General features: G+C 41.0%; 1 protein-coding gene across 1 annotated transcript; it reads left to right on the top strand.

Annotated features, from left to right (window-relative positions):
• The first annotated feature begins 284 nt into the window (after window positions 1–284).
• EMP2 (epithelial membrane protein 2) lies at window positions 285–23,145 on the top strand. Its single transcript, XM_048053770.2, has 5 exons — window positions 285–464; window positions 15,830–15,941; window positions 18,310–18,403; window positions 19,750–19,896; window positions 20,455–23,145. Exons 2-5 carry the CDS (start codon window positions 15,864–15,866, stop codon window positions 20,637–20,639), a joined length of 504 nt encoding a protein of 167 aa, XP_047909727.1. The 5' UTR covers window positions 285–464; window positions 15,830–15,863; the 3' UTR covers window positions 20,640–23,145.
• The last annotated feature ends 290 nt before the right edge of the window (window positions 23,146–23,435 follow it).

The following is a 23,435-nucleotide window of genomic DNA, read 5'->3' as shown; positions in this document are numbered from 1 at the left end:
TCGCGGAGCCTGGCAGGCACTGCGCCGTCCCTCAGTGACGGGCGGCGGGTAGAGCGCGGCTTTCCCGGGCGGCCCGCCCCGCCTCGACGGGCGTGCATCCCGCTCCCTGCCCGCCCTCGGCGGGCTGCCACAGCCTCCCCCAGGCACCCCTTCCCCTTCTGCCGAGCGGGGGCGGCGGAGCCCCGCACTCACGGCACTGCCTCGGCCGCAGGGGGCGGCGGAGTGGAAACGGGCGGGGAAAAGTTTCTCCCGTGCTCGCCCCGTCCCTCCCTCCCGGGGCGCACACACACACACGCACGGAGACACCTCTGCCTTCGCAGGCGGCCGAGGGGCACTTTTGAAAATTATTTTCTTTCCACACCCATCCCGCATCTGACATCATTCTGCAGGAGAGAGGGCGGGAGCAGCCGCCGCCGCCGCCAGACGGTTGCACCCGGGCGGAGAGCCGCCGCCGGCCCCCGGCAGTGAGTAGGGCCGGGCCGGGCGGGGGGTGACAGGGGCTGGGGCCCGGCACTGGGGCGGGACGGGACGGGACGGGACGGGACGGGGTGGTGTGTGAGGGAAGTGGGGAGACGCTTTGCAACCGGGGGGAGGAAGAAACCGCGACAAAAAATACAAAAATATCATCGGGGGGGTTGTTTACTATGCTGCCGCCCTCCGTCCCGGCCACGGAGCTCGCCCCGGCCGCCCCCCGTGGGGCTATGTGGGGCCGGGCTGGGCCTCCCGAAGTTCGCCGTCTCTCTCCTCAGCTCTCTTTTTTTTTTTTTTTCGTCGTTGTTGATGGGATTTGAGTGGAGTTTGCGTGCACTACGATAAGATTTGATTGTTTTTGGCAGCTCACCCCCTCTAGTGGAAGGAGAACACATTTATATATAATTCAGTGCAGATTTCGGTTTATGGCATTTTTGCCAGCACTAGGCGTTTTTCCACTTGAGTCGAGCTACAGGTCCAAAAAGCCATTCTGCTTGTCCCGTTGGTGCTTTCTGCAGCTGTGATGCCCGGCTGACACCTGGGACGTTAACGTGCCAGGTACCAGAGGGGCCGTTCAGCTTCAGCAGTGCGGGCTGCTCGCGGCGCTGGGTATTCAGTCTGAGAGGCCAGCTCCTTGTTTGGACATCTCTGGGATGACTACTGCACAGCTTGCCTTTCCTTGACTTCCCCGGAGCTTGATCAGAGCCTGCTGCCACCGAGAAACCTGCCGCTCGGCCTCTCCATTAAATTCTTGGCACAAATGCTTTGTTCACATGGTGCAGGGAGGTGGTGTGTGTTTTGTTTTGCTTTGCTTTGCTTTTCCCAGCACCTGAGAATACTTTGGAAATGATGAGTAATGACTGCAGTTGAGCATCGTAGAAGTATCTGACTTCATTGAGGTGTGTGGAGAAACCCACGGGATAGCTGTAATCTGCACATTTTGATGTGTAAAATCACATTTTCTTAGAGTTCTTTAGGAGTTTAAGAAATAAACAACTAGGGTTGGCCAGTCTCCATCAAGAAAGAAAAAGCAGCACTTTCTCTTCCCTTACTTTCAGACTCCTTACATCCAGTGCTGGTATGTTAGCTATGTAAAGTAAGCCTTCTTGCCTGCCTGAGCAGATATTTTTGCTGTCAAATGAAAAATACCCTGTAATGACACTTCCATCTGGACCTGCTCTTTGACTTGAATCTTGGAAGCTTTGCTGCCCAGGCAGTGTTGGGCAGTTCAGGAAAAGGGCTGCCGGGACGGATGGCAGGTGGCTGCAGAGGTGGGCAGGCAGTAACCCACACAAGTGGTTCAGCGCAGGGAGAAACCTGAGGCGCCTTCTGCATCCCATTGTGAACTTGTAAAATCAAGCTGGAGAATGGATACCTGGAGGAAGGTTCCTCCTCCGTGCTGAATAAAGATGCGTACAGGTTTTGTCACGTCAGCTGTATGGCTGATGTTGGTTTTATCAAGTAAGCTGCATACCCAGCCAGGCCAGGCTGATTTTGAGGAAACCAGGAATTATTCTGCTAACTGGTTAGCCGTCAACATTAAGTGTGAAAGGAGTGAAATGCATTAATACCATGAAATCTCTTACAAGATGATTGGTTTCTTGTTAGCATACTCCTTCAGGAAAGAAAACAGTCTCTTGATATAATTTCAAATAAAAACAACACAATGCTAGTAGACAAGACACTACTGGTGGTGTATGCTTTATTTGTGGTCTCTGGAAGGAATTCTGTCATAAACACCCAAACAGTGTTGGTTATGTTGTGGATCTGCCAGTGAGGAAAAACAGTGTATGCTATTTGCTTACACAGATTTAAAGCCTTGCTAATAATGGAAGTTGTTCAACAGACAGAGCAGGTCAAGACTGACGGCTGCTCTCGGCCTTCATGTTCTCAGACGAGCTGTTGCAATTCTCAGATGCCATAGTTACTGTTTCTGGCCAACACTGCTTAAAAGAAATCAGCTTAATCTTATACCCACTGCTGGTTAATGGTTGATCGTCCCTTGATTTATTAGTATTTCTTGCTTCCCAGTTGTTTTGTATCTTTCTGTCATTTCCATTTTCATGCCTTTTATTTTGTGGTGTTGTTTGTCTCAAGGTTGTTAACCATCTTGGGTTTGAAGTTCCTACAATGATTAGAAGAATGTTGTACTAATGAGTCCCATATTGGTATTTAGAGGAGCAAGACCTTCCTCTGTGATTGCTAAATATATTAGTTGTAGTCCGTCTCCTTTCATAATGTTGTTTCCCTGTCCATTTAAAAATGAGAGGTATGGCAGCACAAGGAGACTCTTTTTCACTTCTCTGGTTTGTGCTTATTCTGGTTTTGCACTGAGACTTTGTGTTCTATTTGTGTCTTGAACGTCATGTAAGACATGACACCACCACATAAATCACTACAAGAATGCTTTTAATTAGAGATAAGTAGGTCTCTGGGGACAAGGTTTTTATATTGCTAGCCAGCAGATGATGTTCTTTCCAGGTCCTACTGCCACATTCCTGTTGGAAGAAGACCCAGCAGGAAAAGGCACTGTTTTATACAGGAACTAATAAGAAAGAGATTTATTCTGAAGTGTACCAAATACTTTATATATAAAATTCATGCGATATTTCAACAAAGCCAAATTAGAAAGTAGAAAGGAATGCACATCTTTTATTGAAATCACATTGGTCTCAGAGGGAAAGCAGGGGAAACATAAGCCACGGTGCTAAGGAATTCCATTCATGGAGCTGTTGGAGCTGTTCAACGTTTGTTAGGTTTTGTTTGTTTTTTTGGATGCTCAAAGCAAACCAGTGATCTTTGTGGTGTGGTCTTGGTATTTACTGTCTTTGTTGAAAGCTTTACTATTTTAGAGAGGAGATAATTTTGTAGCATATATCTCACTATATCAGGTGATGCTCATGACTTCATCAGGAAGATAAGCATCTCAGTGTTTAGAAAATAGATCTTGCTGGGTGGGATTCAAGAGAAAGCCTGATGGCCTGAATTCATCCATCAAAGGAATTATTATTTCTTCACCAAACAGGGAAAATGTAATTACACCTTTTTATTTTGCCTGTGAAGTTTCATGGGCAGGTTTAATGATGGTATGTGCATGCCAGATGAAGCCTCATAATTTGGGCGTGACCTTAAAATACAACCCTCTGGCTGTATAGAGACATTCACAGGAGTCTGTAGGTTGAGCAGAAAGTGGACTGACTCAAGCACCCTTTGGAGATGGCTATAGGATATATATTTGTGGTTTACTTCTCTGGTTCTTAAACGCTACACCTTGTCTGGAACTGCACAGGGTGCAGACAGCAGAGGTGTGCAGTCTGAGCACTCCCTTGGGCGCCCAGTGCAGGCACAGAAGGGGACGCATGCCCTTCTTCCAGGCAGAAGTCCCTGGTGCTGCTGCTGAGCTCTGCAGTTTTCGGGCTCACCTGGGCTCTAAGGCTGGCAGCCCTCAGTCTGTGGAAGCTATAAACCGGCAGCAGTGTAACTCAAACACAGAACCAAGCCAGGCAAGTAAGGGCAGCCCGCCCGGCGCAGGGGGCCGGGGGGTGGATCGCTGTTGGGGCAGGAGGTGGCTGGGCTCTGCTGCCACAGAGCCGTGCACCTGCCGGGTGCAGCTCTGCAGTGAAAATGGTGTTAGGAGTCCTGCTGATGTTCAGGTGGTGATCTTGAAGCTTCCCTTTCCATTGCAACAGTTACAAACTAGCACCTAAAAATGGTGTTCAGAAGTCGATTGCTGGGTTGAGTATTAAATCCAGTCCTATGCCACGGTGTTGCTGTGAGACAAAATAGTAGTAGTGGGGGAAGAGTTTGCTTTCCATTTTATACCCAACTGTTCTACAGTCAATAGAGATGTTATCTTCACACTCCTGATAGATGATGTGTAAACTCTGAAATAACGAAAACCCAAATTTCCCAATACGGTGCTAGTCAGAGCCAAATCCAAACAAGCAGTTTGAAAATTTTACAACAGTGAATGTAACACATTTAATTGCTAGCAATTTCCATAGAGCATCTGCCAAAGTTAAAACAATATCAGCTTTCATTTCTACTGAATTAAACACATTGCTTTCAATCTGGAAAAACAGACCTTTTCTGCCTTTGTTTGTTGGTTAATTAGGTGGAACAACATAAATCACTTGAGCTGTTCTGTTGTATCTGGATTAATCTTTGGATAAGCAGAAGTCTATAGTCAGTAGAGCCCAGGTTCTGAGATCTGATCACATAACTTTGTTAATTCTGGAATTAACGCTGCAGGTGAGGGTTTTGTTTGTTTGCCTTTCTTTTTTTCTTTTCTCTTTTTTTCTTTTCTCTTTTTTTCTTTTCTCTTTTTTTCTTTTCTCTTTTTTTCTTTTCTCTTTTTTTCTTTTCTCTTTTTTTCTTTTCTCTTTTTTTCTTTTCTCTTTTTTTCTTTTCTCTTTTTTTCTTTTCTCTTTTTTTCTTTTCTCTTTTTTTCTTTTCTCTTTTTTTCTTTTCTCTTTTTTTCTTTTCTCTTTTTTTCTTTTCTCTTTTTTTCTTTTCTCTTTTTTTCTTTTCTCTTTTTTTCTTTTCTCTTTTTTTCTTTTCTCTTTTTTTCTTTTCTCTTTTTTTCTTTTCTCTTTTTTTCTTTTCTCTTTTTTTCTTTTCTCTTTTTTTCTTTTCTCTTTTTTCTTTTCTCTTTTTTCTTTTCTCTTTTTTTCTTTTCTCTTTTTTTCTTTTCTCTTTTTTTCTTTTCTCTTTTTTTCTTTTCTCTTTTTTTCTTTTCTCTTTTTTTCTTTTCTCTTTTTTTCTTTTCTCTTTTTTTCTTTTCTCTTTTTTTCTTTTCTCTTTTTTTCTTTTCTCTTTTTTTCTTTTCTCTTTTTTTCTTTTCTCTTTTTTTCTTTTCTCTTTTTTTCTTTTCTCTTTTTTTCTTTTCTCTTTTTTTCTTTTCTCTTTTTTTCTTTTCTCTTTTTTTCTTTTCTCTTTTTTTCTTTTCTCTTTTTTTCTTTTTTCTTTTTTTCTTTTTCTTTCTTTTTTCTTCTCTGTTCTCCTGTTCTCCTGTTCTCCTGTTCTTCTCCTTTCTTTTTTCTTTAATTTTTTTTTTTAATTAGATCAGACAGATGACACATTTAAGCTGTCAACCTGATGAAAAAAGGTCTGGTGTTACATGTGGTCTGTCCCTCCCTGCCCCGATGAGGCAGTGAGTGGGGACAGCCTCAGCACTGAAACGTGGCCACACGGTGTCTCGAGCAGGGGTGAGGCCCGGCCACACCTCAGTTCAGTTACTTGCTGCAGGAACAGGTTCCCAGGCAGCTTCCCACAGCTCAGTAGTTCACTGGAGCACCTGGTCCATGTCCATGTCCCAGCTGCAGGTGGCTGTGTGCTCAGCCTCTGGGCCTGCGGCAGGACGGTGCCAGCAGCCTGCAGTGAGCTCTGCGGCCCCGCGCCAGAGCTGCCAGTGCTGGGAGGCAGCAGGGGCCAGTGGAGCACCTTCAGGAAGAGGTACAGGCCTTGCTCTTTGCAGCTTTACCACCCACCCGAGAAATGAATCCTGCCTTAAAGCCGCTTGCATGTTGTCGGTCCCACGGTCGCGTCCTGTGTTACTCCACCGAACAGATATATGCTTGGCTTTGCTCCCAGCAGCACCTGAAGTCTTTGAAGGAAAGGAGGGAATCCAGCAGTGCCAAGGCCATGTGTATCCTGCTAAAGCATGTTGCAGAAAATATGGAGACCCAAACCAGGCTGTTGGGACAACCTTCACAGGTGTACCCAACTGGAGGGACCTCTTGGGTCAGCAGCCTTACTCCCCAGCTAATTCCCACTCCATCACATAATCCCTGTTTGCGAAGGCAGCTCTTCTATTTATTTATTTTTTTATTGCTGTGGTAATTATAATGTTGTTCCAAGAACCTGAGAGCTCTGAGAGTTATAATTTCCATCCTGAATGTGCTCACACCTGATTTATAGCCATTTAGTCTCATCTTTAGGTTACATGGTTCCTTTTCCTTCTGTGTGTATGCCTTGACCTGCAAGCAAGTGCATCGCCAGGCTGTCTTTGTCTTTGGAGATGAACAAGCCAGAACGAGAAGTTCTTGTCTTGTTTGGCTTAGGAGAACTAGCCTGTAGTACTTTGAGACCAGCTTCATTGTTAAGAGGTTTATAATGTATGACACAATTTTGTTTATACTGAAGTGATATCTGGTGCACAACTTTGAGCAAACTGGCTGAACAGAAAGGCTGTATTTAATGCCTGAAATGGGGTGTGTGTGTGTGTGTGTGTTTTCCAAATTTGTAAGTATACAATTAAGCTCTACACATGCACACTTAAAGGTATTTAGTAGTGTTTTTTTGATGGCTCTGTGAAAGAGAAAACATGCATGTGTTGCAAGAGACCCAAACGTATAGTATACTGGCAGTTCCTTCTTTGAAATTACTGCTGGATTTTCTCAATTTTTGCCTCTTGAGAATGGATCTCTTGAACAGAATGCTGCCATGGGGCATCTTTCATTAAAAAGGTTAGCATTTTTCTAAAGGCATGTGATTATTTAAACTGAAGGTGGATGAGCAGATGGTGGAGGGCACAAGCAACAGCCACACAATGGGAATGAGAGGGGAAGTGTAACACTTCCAGGTGTTACAGCCACATACCCTACACTAGTGTGCTTTGTGTTGGACAGGTTAAGTCTGAGATTAGGATTTTAGGGAAAAAGAAGAACGTATTCTTTTCAATCAATTTTTTGATTGACTTGTGAGGAAGGTGCTGGTTTGTGGATCTGTCCACCTGGTATAGATAGCTGGCTTCTATAATTGCAGTTTTTTACCCGCTAAGTTGTCTTCTCAGCACATGGTGGCTGGGACACTTCTCTTCCAGCTCTTGCTGGAGCATTTGAATACATCTATCTTGAGTTTTTTAAGCTCGAGACTTTTTCAGGTTAAGATGTCGAAAGGCTCCTTCTCCCTGTGGGTGCCACTTCCCAGCACCGTGGCAGGGCATTGTGCTAGTGTTTTCCCATAGGCCCTGCCTGTTTTCTTTTGCTCTTCCCACAAAGGCTCCATGGCAGAGCGACTTTGTAGTGCATGCAGCAAGGCCACAGTGAAAGGAGTGGTAGGGCAAGTCTAAACCCGGTCTGAACTTGTTTGCAAATAAATGACCGTCAGAGTTACAGAAGTGGCAGCAGCACTGGCATCCCTAGGTCAAAGCTTTATTAAAAGCATTCCTAAGGAATTAGAAACATCAGTTTCTTTGGTTCTCAGTAGCCAGCAGCTAGATAGCCAGTTTTGCTGCAGTTTTTTTCTTGTTTTTGATTGGAAAGGTATGGGATAGTAGGGTTATAATTTCCCAGACCTCAGAGTTCTGGTTTAATAGCACAGATCTGATGAGGAGGATGTGTTGAGAGTGGAGGAAGTCCAGGGACCTGCCAGGCCTCACTGGCAGACTGGTAAGCACGGTCTGTCCTGCCTTTGGTAGTGGGGTTTCTGAGGAGGAGCTAAGATTTAGCATGAAATAGTTTCATATAGAGCTGAAATGGTGCTTCAGGATCCCCTCACGTGTAGGTCATCAGTAGGCCAAGAATATGAGGTTATTCACTGTAAGTTTACTGTTCTTCAGGCAGTCCCATACAATGGACAAACATCCAACTGCCATAACAAAAGGTTTTATTAAGCTGTAGGTGCACATTTACTTTCACCTTGGTGCACGCAAACAGCAGGCCTCAGGGCGTTGGTTTCAAGGCAAGACTTCCTGAAAGAAGTTGGATAAAAACCAGGTCACACCGTATCGTGCCAGTTTGTCTCCAAGCCCCTGTACTTCACTGTAAAATCCAACAAGCTGACTCTCTTAGCTGCTGAGATTGATGGGTTTTAAGATAGCCCACTGCAAGAGCACCAAAAATATAGATCTGGAGAATATCCTGTTTTCCATTTGCCATATTGGCCATTGAATCAAACAGACCAATATTGTAGTCCAAAGAGAACAAACCCTAAAAAATGTTGTGAATTCAACTTTTGTGGTATTGATTTCTTTTCTTTTTTTTTTTTTTTTTTTTTTTAACATAACGGCAGTGATTGTATATAGGGAACATTGTTTCATTTCCTTCTGGCTTCCTTGCTTTGTGATGAAGGACTTTGAAAAGTAGCTGGATGTGTAAGGGTCCTTTAAGTCAAGTAACCCATTCTACTACCTACTACTGGAAAAATTACGCTTTCCTGTCCTAACTGTATGGGACACTATCTACAGAGCCAGAGTTCTGAGGTATCTGAGAGCATACATACAAGTTACAAATTACATACAAATCTTCAGTGCATGGACCTAAGGGGATTAATATAAAAATAAGCATTCTGCATCTTTTTAGATTTTAAAAGTTTGCATCTGCCTAGTTCTACAATATCTTCAATTCCCTGAGAACAGAATATGAGCACAAATGGAGAGACTGCTGGTAAACCTGTATTTTTAGCTGCTGAATTACACTTACAAATAAGACTTTAACAAATGAGAAAAATTTTTCTTTGCAGGTTGTACATCTGTGCGCTCTAACAGTAGCAGCTCACTTCATGCACCAGAGAGCTATCAACATGTTTTTCAGAGGTTACCAGCAGCAGAGTCTTTACATGCAGTAAATCTACATGCAGTGTTAGTTTTGTGTTAGACAAATGATCCGATGAGAATTACTCAAATGATGAATTAATGTATGGATACTACCACAGACAGTGAATACGGCCAGAGTGATACAGTCATGGGCCACCAATATTTCATACGCCACTAAAGGTTGAAAATAGAGGTGTAACTGGTATTAGAAGAATTAAGGAAATAATATTCTAGGCATCTCAAGGAGGTTTTAATCCAGTATCACTTGAATGAAAAAGGAGCTGGCAAGAGCAAGCAGTAGGTGTGACTGGAGTTTATATAAGTGGTTTACCAGTAGGTAACCGCATAGTGGTGGCAAGGAAAGGTGGCTGCAGGAGGCTGGTGGCACCTCCTGCATAACAAAGAAATTAACTGGAAAAAAAGCTCGTTAGCAGAGAATCAAGCGTTAAAACCACGCTGTTGTACCCAGTCTTATGTATTGATTGGCTTGGAGAATATTGAAAGGACAAAGTGTAGACGGGAAGTATGAGTTTGAGGATTATTTGCCTTGTTTTAAGGAATGACACTCAGTAAATTGTAGCTTGTAATGTTGGTGTTCCCATTTGTTAAATTAACTTGGGCAGAAGTAATGAAATTGGGGTGAGTTGTTTCAACTGGTATAATTGTCCTCTTGGTGTTAAATTTCCTGAATTTCTTGTCTTTTATGTTGTTTGATATTTAGGCATTAGAGAACTGTTGAAACCCTCAAAGCTTTTGATAGGTTTGCTCTCTGAAGTTACTTCACTTTTGGTTCCAGTTTGGAGAACCACACAAGAAAAACAGAACCCTTTGTATTTGGTAAAAGAAAAAAAAAGTGAAAAAGTTTACTGTGTCCCTCCATTCCTTGTAAACCAGGGAATATTATGGATGTTTAGAGGCAACGGTACAGGCACAACATGCGCTGACTCCTGAGTTGTGTCTGTGTCATGAGACGCCATGGGATGTGGCAAGAACTCGGAGCAGAATGAAATGCTTATCATGTAAATCCAAACGTCTTATGATGCATCACAAGATGACAAGCTTCTCATGCGACCAGGATACAACCTTTTTCTTCTAGCTTCACAAATACAGTCTTAATTATAGCACCGAGGGGCAGAAGAATTGCTAATTAAGGAGGCTCGCTTTGATTCGGTTTTACAGTGGTGACCTCGAGAAAGTTCAGCCGAATCGAATCCTTACTGACAGCCCAAAGACCTGCTGTGCTGGTTACGAGGAGGAATCTCGGCTCAGAAGGCTGCAGTACGCTGACCTGTTCAGCAGGATCCCCAGCCCCCTCGCTGGGGTGTGTCTGTTCAGCACGCCTGCCATGGGCGACTGGCAGTCTGCGCGCCCAGCGGCCGTCTGCGCTGAGCAGGAGCTGTGCTGTGGGTGCTCGCCCTGCTACGTGCAGGGCCTGGCTGCTTCCAGATTTTCTCCATGTGGGGGCTCAGGTGAAGATGAGACAGAGAAGTCATCTTAGGAAGTGGGAGCAGGAGACGGTGTGGTGGGAGAAGCTCTGGTCTTCTCAATGCACATGAGCATGGGATAAACAGACTGTATGATGTGCATGCTTCTCTGGTTGCAAAAGCTAAGGATGCACAAACATGAGAAATAGCCTGGCAGCAAAATGGAACCGCATGGGATGAAATGAAAGCATGGCTTGTGGAGATCACATCTGAACTGGAAAGTAGCGATTAGCCTTCTGCTGAGCTGGCCAAGGCAGAGCTTTCCTTTTTGCTTGCTTGCTGTACTAAACAGCAGAAGAAATTCAAATAGGCATGCCTCTTTGTACTGCTGGACATTAAAGATAAAGTTTATCTTAGAGATAAAATGAAGCTTTTTTTGGAGATGTAGGGGTGGAGCTTGACATAGAGAGGCAAGCCAGTTTTGTAACGTGTTTGCTTACTGCACAGAAACGTTGGGAAGCGTGGACTTGATGCCTTTTTTTTTTAATGCCATGTAGTTCTGTGAGTGTTGTATTGTTTTATCTTGTAAAAATGAACTTGCCTCTGCATGTCTTGAAGGCGCTTAGCCACCTCTTGTAAAATACATCATGCTCTAATACTGAAAGTGGAAATTACTGCTTCTAATACTACTGTATTACTGAAAAAATTAAAGATAACTCCAACTGCTGCATTTATCCTCTCTGCGCAAAAGCAGGCAGCACTAGAGTATTACCCAGGAACAGTTCTTTTGTACTAATTGAAAAAAATGTTTGTTAATATAACTGGCCTTCTGTTTTCAATGTGTTTTATGCAAGTGTCCCGCAACATAACAGCATTTGTGGGAAACCTTATTGCCACAGCAAATCTGGATGTGTTCAGTAGGATTCTCCTAACTTACTCTTCCTGGATTCAGTGGTAGGATGCACTTTTAACTCAGCTGGACCTGTACATTTGGTGCTACCACATACTTTGTGAAGTGGTATTAAATACTGAGTCTTGCAACTGAAGAATTCATATTGTCATCCAACGTAACTCTTAGCACAATCCCAGCATCTCTTTTTAATGTCAACTGCGATGAAGTAAGTCATATTTTAAGCTCTCTGTTCTCACAGCTTTGCTGGACTTTCCTCCAGTGATGCAGTACAGGGTGTCCTGAAATAGCTGCAGAGTGGCAGGAGAGCAGAGCTGGAGGCGCCTCTGGAGGTCTCCAGTCCGGAGCCCTGCTCCAAGCATGGGGTTGGCTCAGGATGCTCTGGGCCTTGCTTCAGTCAACTTACAAAGATGTCCAAGAATGGAGAACCCCCAGACTCTTGGGCTCAGTTCCAGTACTTGATCGTGCTTATTGAATATGTTAAAGCATTTTTCACGGTTGGATTATTCCTTGTTGTAACTTGTGACTGGTGCCTTAAGTCCTTTTGTCGTGCATGTCTGTGAAGAGTGGCTCCATCACCTCTATTAAAAGACATCTGTAGTGGGTCCAAAAAGCTTTTTTGTGTTTGTGTAGAAACTATTAAAATAATTGAAACCAGTTTGGGGAAATATGAATAATATCTTTTGCATCATCCCAGTCTCTGTCCATGCCTCAAGGCATTGTACTTAAAAATTAGAAATACCTTGACTAGAGAGCATCATGCATATCACTTCAAATGATAGAAAGTACGGGTGATTCTACCCAGAAAGCTTTTGATCAACACAAATGCTCTTACCTATAATCAAGCAACTGAAACAGGAAAGATGAGCAACTTAAGAGTAAGAACCCTGGCAGAGCAAGAAGCCTTTTCATAGCAGCATGCACTAGCACTGGTAGGTAGGGCAGTGCTTCCACGTCTGCAAAAAAAGGAAATGAAAAAATACTCCAGAATCCTCTATCACATCACACATCGATACCAAAATTTTGTTTGAAAAGTCTGATCGTTTATATGCATCTTCTCAATATAATTGCCGGTAGATTCTTGTTTATATGTAATACTATGAGGTGCTAGAGCACTGGGATTTAAAAAATGTGTTTTCTGTTCTCATTAGTAACCACTTTTCCTGACTGCATATATTAAATGTAAAAGGTAGGGTTTTAATCTAACCTGAACTGCTGGTGGTTCTGCTGAGTAGAACTGAGCCAAGTTAAACAGCAGAGCAAGCTGATCTGTTCCTGCAGGTACCCTCCATTTTGAGAGAGGGAGGCAAAAAGCAGATGTTGATTTCGCTGCCAGGTGGCACGCTGCTGGCTTGGCTTCGGCAGGCACTCAGGCTGCTGCTAAAAGCTGGAAACAATTGTGAGCCTGAAGAGAACCCTTGAGGAACAGTTAGCAGTGAATAAGAAGCGGAGAGGACTACAGCTAGCATGCAGACTGGGATGCTACCAAAGCATTTTGATAGCAATGAATAATTAAAACACTAAGAATTCTGAATGCAAATGCAAACAGTGTTCTCCAAAATTCTCCATGCAAAAACCTAAAGACATTGTTTGCCAGCTCACAAGAGAGGAAAGGAGCTGCCTGCTTCTAGGAGAGGTACCCAGGCAGGCTGCTCTCAGAGTACCAGGCGAGGAAGAGCTTCTTACTTAGAAAGTAGAAGAATCTTGAATATCCAAAATAAACTTTTAAATCCCAGCTTTGTCTGGGCTGAAGTAGGACTGGTTGCTAATGGGCTGAGAGGTGAAGTCTTTTCTGCCTCGAGAGCAGTCTTTTCGTCCTCGGGATGTGGATACTGTAGGAGCTCCTGCATCAGCACCAGCTGCATCATAGGAGAAAAGGAGAGACTGAAATCTGCAGGTCTTCCTCTGCTCTCCTGGGAGCAAGCAGTGGTTGTCTTGCCTTGGTATGAACGACCTGGAGTTGGTCTGTCTGCTTTCTTTCCCCCGGGGCATTTACGCACGCAATACCTGCGTGCGGTTGCTGTCGCGCTGTGTGCTGGGTAGTTGTAGCAGCTCATGAAAGGAGCCTGGCCAGCAAGCCAGGAGGAAGTGTCTAAAAATGGCTGTTAGGAAGGTTATTCAGAAGAGAAGCATGAAACTACTCTTACTGGCCTTTGTGGTTTTATTTTGTGAAAACAAAACTAAATGCTCTTTCATTTAATCTTGTCTTTATTTGGGAGAAACATACACTGTCTTCTCATCGCCCATACAAGTTTATCCATCCTGTTTGAAACACTTCTGCTTATGGCTGAAAGCAGTAAAACAAAAACATTCAGTTGATTGAAATTAAGTGGATTTTTTTTCTGGGCTGGCAAGTCTTGATTTTGGAAGATTGGTTTTAATTAGGTTACATTTTCTCTGCCTCTCTTAATTCATGACACATCATGTAATAAGATATATTGTTAGCCTTAAAATAATAGAGTGCAATTTGATTCTCTCTCCTTATAGGGCAGATGACTGTTGCATTATTGTCTGCTTAGATACCATCTGTGCAACAAATGAAACTCTGGAAAAAAACTAACCACAAGACAAGAGAGTGCTGTGTGAAGACTAGTACATTTTACGATGAAAATATTTTGATGTGGCATTATACAAAACCACAAAATATCTTCCTTTCCTTCTTCCTTCCTTTCATTCAAGAAAGGCTCGGTAGAGAGCCATGAATGACATTTCTAGAAGCAGAATGCGGCTGGTAGATTCAGAAGATCTTGAGTCATGTGGTGGAATCGGCTCTTTGGAGGAAGTTACCACTTCTGGTTCTTGTTGTGGCTGAAAAGGCAAGTTTAACAGGGAGAAAGTTGGAAGGAGTTGGAAGGATTTGACTAGCTGCTTCCCTTGTTTTAGGATTTGACATGGCTTTCCAATGCAGTCATTCAAATTAGATATAGAAGTAAACTTCTTGGATCATTTTCTCAAAAGCTCTTTAACGTTGTTTGGCTTTTTGCTCGTTAAAACACGGTGCTGCAGTGAAGCGCTATCCTGCAGTGCAGAGGGTGAAGGATTAGTCTGGAACTTCTAGTCTGTATTTAGCGTGTTTATATGCTGTTATCTTTTTGTTAAAGTTTTGCAGAGTAGTTGTATTTTGGACTGATGAGAGTGCCTGTGGAGCTGCTATTCTCTTCAAAAATGCTGTCAAAGTAGTCCTTTTATTTGGTTAAATTCTCCATCTGCATTACTTGCAGTACGTGTAGTTCGTGAGTGTAGCACACGGCAGTAGGGGAGAGAGGGTTAGACATGAAAAGAAAATAAGTCCTAAAATAACTGCCTTTTCTTACGCGTATTTAGTGTGTTGCATGGATACGATCATTTGACATACAAGAAAATTTCAAAAGCTGAGGAAGTGGAGAAACATACATTAATGTATTGATGAGTGATAACATGCAGATAGTGCCACAGGTGGTACACATTAAATACAAAGAAAATATCTGCAAGACTGGGGATTCTTTGTAGAATATTGCATATGATAATTGTTAAGAATTTGTATACAATAAGAAAAAGATAACGGATATGCCGAGCAGTTGCATATTCTTATCTGTCGATAACTAGTTTGCCATAACTATTTGTTGTCTGTCCATAGATTTCCTGGGGATTCCATGTCAAAAAAAGTTCCCTTGTGCCTAAGATTTATTTATTTTTTTTTCATTTGAGATGTGAAATGGGCTATATAAGGTAAGAAGATAATAGGGGCACTAGAGAGAGTATTAAGTTACTGAACATGAAATAACTAACTGGATTGTTATGCTGCTAACTGATTTATTCCGCTATATCTGTCCGAGCAATTTATTGGAGAAAATGGTAGCCCTAAGTCATTCACCAGTGGGTAAAACTTGTGACTGTATGAACAAAGGACAACCTGTGTGAAGCCTAAGGTACAACACAGCTGTTCCTACGCGTAGGAGGTAGTTCTTGACACACTTAATTTTGTTCTACCAGCATCCTATTGAAATCTGCAGTTCTTCCTACTTTGAAAGCATGGTCGAAACAGGACCTTACTAAAGCCAGTGAAATTCTGGCATCAAATGAAAATGAGGCGATAGTTTGAAAAGTACTTCTCTAAAAGTCAACATGAAGGAGTGTTTTATACCCTTGCTGGAGAAGCTTGCAGAAAGTTCTCTGTTTACTCACTGCAGCCATCTCACTGGCATGTTACAAAATGCACCTCTTGGCTTCACTTCAAGTTGCGCTTCGTCTTAACACCACTGGTGCTGGCTACTTATCACAGGTAACAAACCGAAAGCTGTAACGCTGATGTAAAGACTGATTAAGTGAAATCTTGTGCCTCTGGAGATGAAATGCCTACGATGTTCTGAACTCTTTAACAGCATCAAACGCACTCGTGATGACCTTGCCCACTCATAGTCACTGCGAAATAGTGTAATGACAGGTTGAGCAGTTAACAGCTTTTAAAGAATGATCATCTATGCTCTTTTTTTTTTTTTTTTTAAACAGATTTATCTTGGACTGAAGTCTCCTCAGCTCAAGGATGCTGATTCTTCTGGCTTTCATTATTGTGTTTCACATAACCTCAGCAGCACTGCTGTTCATCTCAACTATTGACAATGTACGTGTCATTTATTCTCTTTGTCCTTCAGACACCCAGGTTTTTCTTTGCTTTATACCATGTACTCTTACTTACAGAATTTCAGGTTATTTTCTAGGTATGTTTTGAATCTTATAAGTCTTCCACCAACCTGGTAGAAGAACAAAACCATATATAAGAAAAAAAACATCTATTCCCGAGGTTTGTTCTTGTGTAACACTTAAAATCATGCAACTAACTAAAGAGGTGGCTGCTTTTCTTCAAACCAGCCTCAGATGAGGATAATTTCAGACATGAATTTAACTGTCTCTATCCACTTGAAGCAATTTCAGCACAAAGTTTTTGAATCATGCAGCTTTCTTTTCAAATTTCCTTTTTATTTTTGTGACCAGAAAGAATTTATCTTCCAATATTTATATCTAGCTCTCAATCTGAATGGCCTCTTTCTAAAGCACAATGATTGGTCCTCTTAACGGTGCACTGGAGTCTTTCTTTCTTTAAGAGATTCAGTGAATGCTTGACAAAAAAATTGTCTGCTTGAAATACTTTACCTTACTCACTGAAGCTGGTTTGAATCCCAGTCTTTCCAGACACTGTGCTCTAAGTAAAATGATGTATTAGCCACAACTTTGTATTGCAAAATTGTACAGACTGAGATGTTATATTTCAGTCAGATGGTTGATTGGGTACACTGAAGTAGGTCATTAACTGAGCACTAAAACCAGGTCATCTTAACCTGCTCCTTTGAATATTTAAAAAGCTAGGACAGTGGACAAGTGAATTATTCTTAGTTCAGGTCTGCTACATTAAAAAAACAAAACAACAATAACAACAACAAAAAATTGTTACAGAAATACAAACCCATGCACTCTGCTTTGTGTCATTAACTACTTTTAAACAACTGCAAACTTAAACTGTGTAACTACCTCCTATTACATTATATCACCTTCACAGGTTTTGTCATGAAAATCATTTTGAAAGGATTAAAAAGCATTCAAAGCGGAAAAAATCATATATGAATATATTGGACTAAGATCAATCACTTGGACTGAAAAAAAATAAAAATGACTTAGTACATCTAGAGGAAGTAATGCTTTTTCCTAAAGCCAGTAATCCAGTGTTACTATGACACATGTGGCTGCTGTCATAATACGCTAGTGTCTTTATTAGTGTATTGTTTGCTAAGCTGCATGGTATTCTGTGAGGTTTCTGGAATGTCTGCATAAGCAGCAGATGCTACCAGGAGTCATATTTAAAAGTCATATTTTTCCAAATCTAGTCAAAACAAAGGCCTGGGTAGCTATTGGAACTGGAATGGATTTCCTGAGGAAATGCCACTTGTGTGGAGTGCTTGCAGCATTTCCCAGGCTACCGTAAAAATCTGTTCAGTCACCGTAGTTCTATTTTGCATTAAATGTTTAAACACCAAACCAGAAATACCACAGGGAGATCTTAATTTGTCACTGCCAGTCAGATGCCATAGTCTATGGACTGCATTTGCACATTGCCAGCACAGCTCCATTAAGTTGAGATTAGCTCATGTCAGTGCCAGGAACCAGAAAATTTATAAACAGGGCTTCTGTTTCACCTGTGTATTACCCTGCTATTTCCCAACCCTTTAAAGAGCTGTGCATCCCAAACAGGGTATTACGGATGAACAAAGCATCCTTGTCTAGATATCTTAAGGAGCGAGCAGTCACCAAACATCCAAGATTTCTGTCTAAACATAGAAAATCCCTTGTGCTTCAGGATTGCCATCTTTTTCTTTTTTTTTTTTTTACCTTACACAGCTCTAAAATGAAAATGATACATAAATAAGGAAATACTCTTTATTCCAAAATACCTAATAAATAAATATGGAAAGCTCAAAGTTGTCTGAATTGTCTGGCTTTAAATTCCTCATGTTCAAACAGATAGCAACTGATGCAGCCTTTAGTTTCTTGGTCAGTAGATGACTCAGCATCAAATTTATCAGGAAACATGTAGAAAGACCTCTGATACCTTTTCTCTGCTTGTTACTCCCCAAATCCAGGTCTCAAACAGGGGCACTGAAGCTTTCAGTTCTTTACTGGGAACACAAACTTATTTTCTAACTCCTGAAGTTGTTGGCTTCCCCTCCCATCTAAAGATACAGAAGAGTAACACCTTTCTTGCCCTCACTTTCTTGAGACCTAGCCTATATGAATGCTTTTAAGCACTTTAGAATTGAAATTTAGTTTAATGGTTAAGTAGCAAAATGAACATTGTTCCAGTTGATGCATCTGATCAGGAGCCACTAGGATAACTAAGGAGGGAGGGTTTTTTGTTTTGTAACATTTCCCCCCCACCACCCCTAATTTTTATTTATGTATTTATTTTTGTGTAAGAGCCCTTTGCTTTTATTTTGCAGGCCTGGTGGGTAGGAGATAATTTTTCTACAGATGTCTGGAGAATGTGTACCACAAACACTAGCACCTGCAGAGCTATAACTGATCAGTTCAGAGGTGAGTATTTCTCCATGTGTATGTCTCAGTTCCATTAATGGAAGATTGGTAAAATCACTGCAAAGTAATACATTTGTTCAAAAAATTGCATATGCTAACTGCTCCTGTTTTCTAAAATCTTTAGTAGCGGCTTTTTGGAAAAGCCAACTATTGCAACAGTTTCTGTAAGAGGAAAACAGAAGAAACTGTAGCCCAGTACAAGAGAGTAAACACAAACAATTGTGAATGAGTGCCAAAGTACTCTTAAAATACTAGATCAGGTAAAAACAGTGAAGTCATCTGAAAGTGGCTCTGCAGTGATAGAATTTGCCTCTCAGCCTCTAGCTTTGAAAGAAGAACATAAAAGAGTACTGTCTGCTTTACAGGGATGGGAGGAAACTAAGACCATAATCTGAAATTTTAACAAAGATAAATTAACACATAGCACAGCCTAACTTACCCTGCTTCACCAAAATAAATATTTTTTTATTCTCAAGTGCTACATTTGCTGCATTCCCACACTTTCAGTCTTTGTGTATATTAATGAAGTAGATGAAGAGCCATGTAACCTTAAAGTAACTTGGCTGCCTAAATGTCAAATTGGCTTAGGGTATATCCATACTGCAGTGAGACAATCCTGCTATGCACAGGCCTATCTAAAGTAACGTGAATTACCCCATGCTTGGGGTAGGTTTGATGTCTGTATTACTATGCATTCATTGAAATTAGGTACCAGAACTAGGTAGATTAAATGTAGCTCAGGTATGTCTGCTGTTCACAGACATGCTGACTGCAGCATAGCTATGCTAAAGCGGAGGTGCTACAAGCAGCTTATCTCTGCAGTTTGGCTTGTCCATATCATTGCAGCCAAGTTACACAAACTAACTGCATGTAGTTAAAATTTTATTGGTCACTTTAGCTCCTAGTTATAAAGGATGATTGGCAGGAGGAAAAACCTGTGAGGAATCTTTTGTGCTGAGAGTGGCTCTCACGTCTGGATACTTCTTATGGAATAGAGCTGTCTCCAGCTCTGGTGAGAGGCCTGGTTCTGTAGCTGTAAGTCATCTTGGACACCTGGCACTTCCACTGTGTTTTTAGTATATAGAGGGTAGCGAAGGATGCGGTATGTGAGAATTAGTCTCTCTGGTGTTTTATTCAGAATTATAAAAAGCTTTTAAGTCTTTAATCCACTGGCTGTATTAATACCAAGAAAGCAGAGAAGGGCCCTCCTAGGCAACACATGCCCACCTGATTTGCTATATGTGCTGAACTCCTGTTTAGAGAACATAGCTCTGCCCCTCTGCTCATCGCAGTTGTAGGCAAAGAGAGAGACTGTGTTTTTAACCAAGACTGCTTTTGTTTTTCAGAGTATCAATCAATTCAGGCTGTTCAGGCCTCCATGATCCTGTCTACTATTTTCTGTTGCGTGGCATTTCTGGTTTTCATTCTTCAACTCTTCCGTCTAAAGCAAGGAGAAAGATTTGTGTTAACCTCTATTATCCAGCTCCTGTCATGTGAGTGATTTTGCAACACTTGTGAATTTAACGATTACATGAAAGTAGGAAAGGGAAAGGGAAAAAGGTTTCGAAAAGAATGAGCTGCATGAGAAATCTGTAGGGCTCTGGAGGTCATATATTGTCCTGCATATTTGTTAAAAATGGAACTGCTCCATTCTGTACTATTTAGTCAGTTAAAACAAGGATAATATCACAGCTCAGAAGTCATTTAAATTTTGAAGGGAAAATATCTAAGATTCTGAACATCTTGGTAAAATTGAATAACTCTGCAATTGTTATAGACAGGTTCTTCCTTCATTTTTGTTAGTCCTTAAAACTATCTAGATGTTTAGAATCATTTTGTGTTCTTTGCAAATGACATGAATACACAACAGCACTTCACATTTAGTCCCTGCCAAAGAAACTGAAAATGTGTCCTGAAATGCTCCCACTTTAGTTTGAGAATGGAAAGTAAGTGTTTGCAGAAAAGGACACTGGTGGAAGTCAGTGAATAGTTATTATGCATATTGACAGTATCCAAGGTTACTAAATTTTGCTGTTTTATTTCTCCTCTAGGTCTGTGTGTTATGATTGCAGCTTCCATTTATACAGATAGGCATGAAGAACTGCACAAGAGCAATGAATATATCCCTGAAGTTTCTGAAGGCCAATATGGCTATTCCTTCGTCTTAGCCTGGATTGCATTTGCCTTTACTCTGATCAGCGGCATTATGTACCTAATATTAAGGAAGCGTAAATAAATGTCAGCAGCTAGTTATTTCTGTCACTACAGTACAAAACCAAATTCCAATAACCATTTTGTATATAATCATTTACATGGTTTTGTAGTAAAGGTATTGTTTCTCTAAAAATGTACTGTGTTCTTGATATGAAACAGAATACAAAAAAATGGCAGGTTTAATGGAATGCCTGGCACCAACAGGTCGGGGCTGAGCAAGACAGAGCCAAGGTGTTTTTTTTTCTGATTTTTTTTTAAACATATGTCATCATCATCAATGGCTTTCCGTTTACTAGGCATTAACAGTTTGTTCTTGGCCTCTGCCAGATTACAAATAAAACCTCTGCAAATTAATTTGTAAGCAATATGCTAACCCTATTCCTGGCCCAGATCTAGCCCTTTGGGATGGGAAAAATATAGGGGAGTCAAAAATTAGGCCAAGATCACAGTGCAAAAGCAAACAATTTTAAAAGCCCAAAACTGCAATCAGCATGCCTGTTCTAGCAGAGGACTAGTGTTCTGCTATTTATAATGTGCAGTAAGTGTCATTGAGCTTTTATTAAAACCACTTGCTTTGCAAAAGTAAACAACTCTTTTTTGTACTCCAGCAAATCATTCTCTTGATTCTCCTTCACATTTAATTTAAGCATACAGAGCCTTTGGCAGAAGTTACCAACAAATGCAGTGTACAACTTGGGACTGGAGTAGTCTGAGCAGTAAGAGATACGCCACTCAAGTTCTATATCCCTCTATTTTTGCATTGTACAGTCTTTCTGGGAGGAAAAAAAAAAAAAAGAAAAAACAGCCAAACTCAACATGTTTATTACCACTGGGCTTTGGTTAGATAGTAATTTCCTGGCTAGTATATCATTTACAAAAGCCTTCCCTGAGTCTGCCCACTAAGAAATTGGCCTTTACAAATTTAATTCTAAATTCTTTTGTGGATTTTACTCGAAAAGGAAAGAAATCAGTGTAATAGTTTTGTTTATGAGTTCCAGGATAGTTTTTCAAAATAAAACGACTTGGCAATTTTTACTTCTCAATAACTTTGTGAGAGAAATCTCTACTGTAATAGCAGGCTTAACTGTTCAGCAGTATAATACTAGCTTTGGCTGATGGTGATTTCAGAGTTTGGAGACCAAGGTGGAGAATGAATGAAGTGGCTTTTTCTGGTTAGTCACAGCTTTGATGTTTAAATACAGATTTGACTTTGTAAAAGCACTAACCATGTATTTACTTCAGTATGTTCTCTACAGCTGGCCCAGTACACAGGCAATACAAAATAAATAGGTTTTGAATGAGGTTTTACACTTAATACAGAATAAAGTTGCTATTACAAAATAGCGTAGCTCTCTTAAAGTTGATAACTTACCCTGTTATACATCAGCTGATGGTCTACCCATTCCTGCAGATAATTCATCCTTGATTTCTCACGGAGTAAAAGTTCAGGTACAAAACTGAACCAGTATAGGAATGGTCTCCAACACGACTAATAGGTCATATCGTTCCATCTCAATTCCTTGAACATCCTAAAATGCTTTGACATGTAATACTTATCTTAGGGAGCAAAGAAAGCCCAACAAGACTGGTAAGAAATTAGACCAGTAAGTAGAAGAGCAAGTAAAAGTAATAGTAGTTTAAAAAAAAATGCAATAAATCAGTCTGAGCAAAATGCATTCTCACCAGTCTAGCATGACACTAGTATTTTGTCAGTTTTTCTTTCCCTCTTAGTGTGAACACTCTGAATTTCAAGCATTACTACCCTACTTTTTTAAAAAGTGTTTCTACAGTTTGCTGAATACATTTCAGATTCAAAGCCTGAATTTTGCTAGCAAGCAGAATTTGTTTTAAATAAACAGATGTAGGTTTAAGGCTAAGAGTAGATAGAGTATAAGCTAGACATTTTGCTAGTCTTATTCAAACATGAAATAGTATGCAAAAATTCTAAAGCAAATAGGGATTAAAACTTTTGTATCTAGAATATAGTTCTATAAAACTATAAGTTAAGCTAATATGACATTGACTTGAAGAGATGCGTCTTCAGCTTCTTGCCTTGATAATGCTTAGGTCATTTATAGAGTGAATATTTAAAATAAAGATGTATATATACCTGAACTCAGCTTCAACTGTAAAAGTGCAGTCCCTTTAGTTAGAAATGAAAACCGCGCTCACTGTAGCATACGAACAGCAGCATATACGTGATTCCACATAGAACAGATGTGAATGTTCTGAGTACCAAGAAAACGCCAAAAACCTCGGACTAGAGTCTTAATAGGATAAATATACTTCAGGATATTCTTTCTACCTGACATGCCTTTAAAATATACAGTTTTCTATGCTCTATATATTCTGAAGCTGTACATGAAAATAAAGTTAAAACAAATTATTGTACTGTAATAGCAAGCTAGATACGTTTAGCAGTTTGACGTTGTTTTTAAGCTTGGGATATATTTACACAGTGCTGGATGAGAAATAGTTAAGTATTTGTGTGAACAGGTAAAATTAAATTCTTCCTGCCTGTACTAGAACCACAAGCTGGTTATTTTTGTCCTTTGTTGAAGGCCTTTCAGGGTAAGCAGAGAAAACATTAGTGTATTGAACCATGTAAATGCATGGTCCCACAAGAATAGCTATTGAATAATGCAACATCCACACATGCTGTGATAGGGAGATTACTTGTAAACTCTCTTTTCCTCATTTGCAGAAACAGCTGTGCATTTAAGCTTATTTTGAGTGCCTTGACTATGTGAGAGATGTTAGAAACAAGCCAGTGCTTCTGTATCTGCTGCAGTCCAAGCTTCGGGTTTGCACTGAAATG

Source organism: Anser cygnoides, chromosome 15 (assembly GCF_040182565.1).
Source record: "Anser cygnoides isolate HZ-2024a breed goose chromosome 15, Taihu_goose_T2T_genome, whole genome shotgun sequence".
In the NCBI taxonomy this organism is placed as follows: domain Eukaryota; kingdom Metazoa; phylum Chordata; class Aves; order Anseriformes; family Anatidae; genus Anser; species Anser cygnoides.
Note: the sequence above shows the minus strand (reverse complement) of the source record. Positions and strands in the feature narration are given on the sequence as shown.

Bases quoted from the DNA above. Each gene is read 5' to 3' on its own strand.
- EMP2 (XM_048053770.2), top strand. From the start codon at position 15,864: ATGCTGATTCTTCTGGCTTTCATTATTGTGTTTCACATAACCTCAGCA. The intron at 18,404-19,749 runs GTGAGTATTTCT...TTTGTTTTTCAG, and splicing joins TATAACTGATCAGTTCAGAG to AGTATCAATCAATTCAGGCT. The intron at 19,897-20,454 runs GTGAGTGATTTT...TTTCTCCTCTAG, and splicing joins TATTATCCAGCTCCTGTCAT to GTCTGTGTGTTATGATTGCA.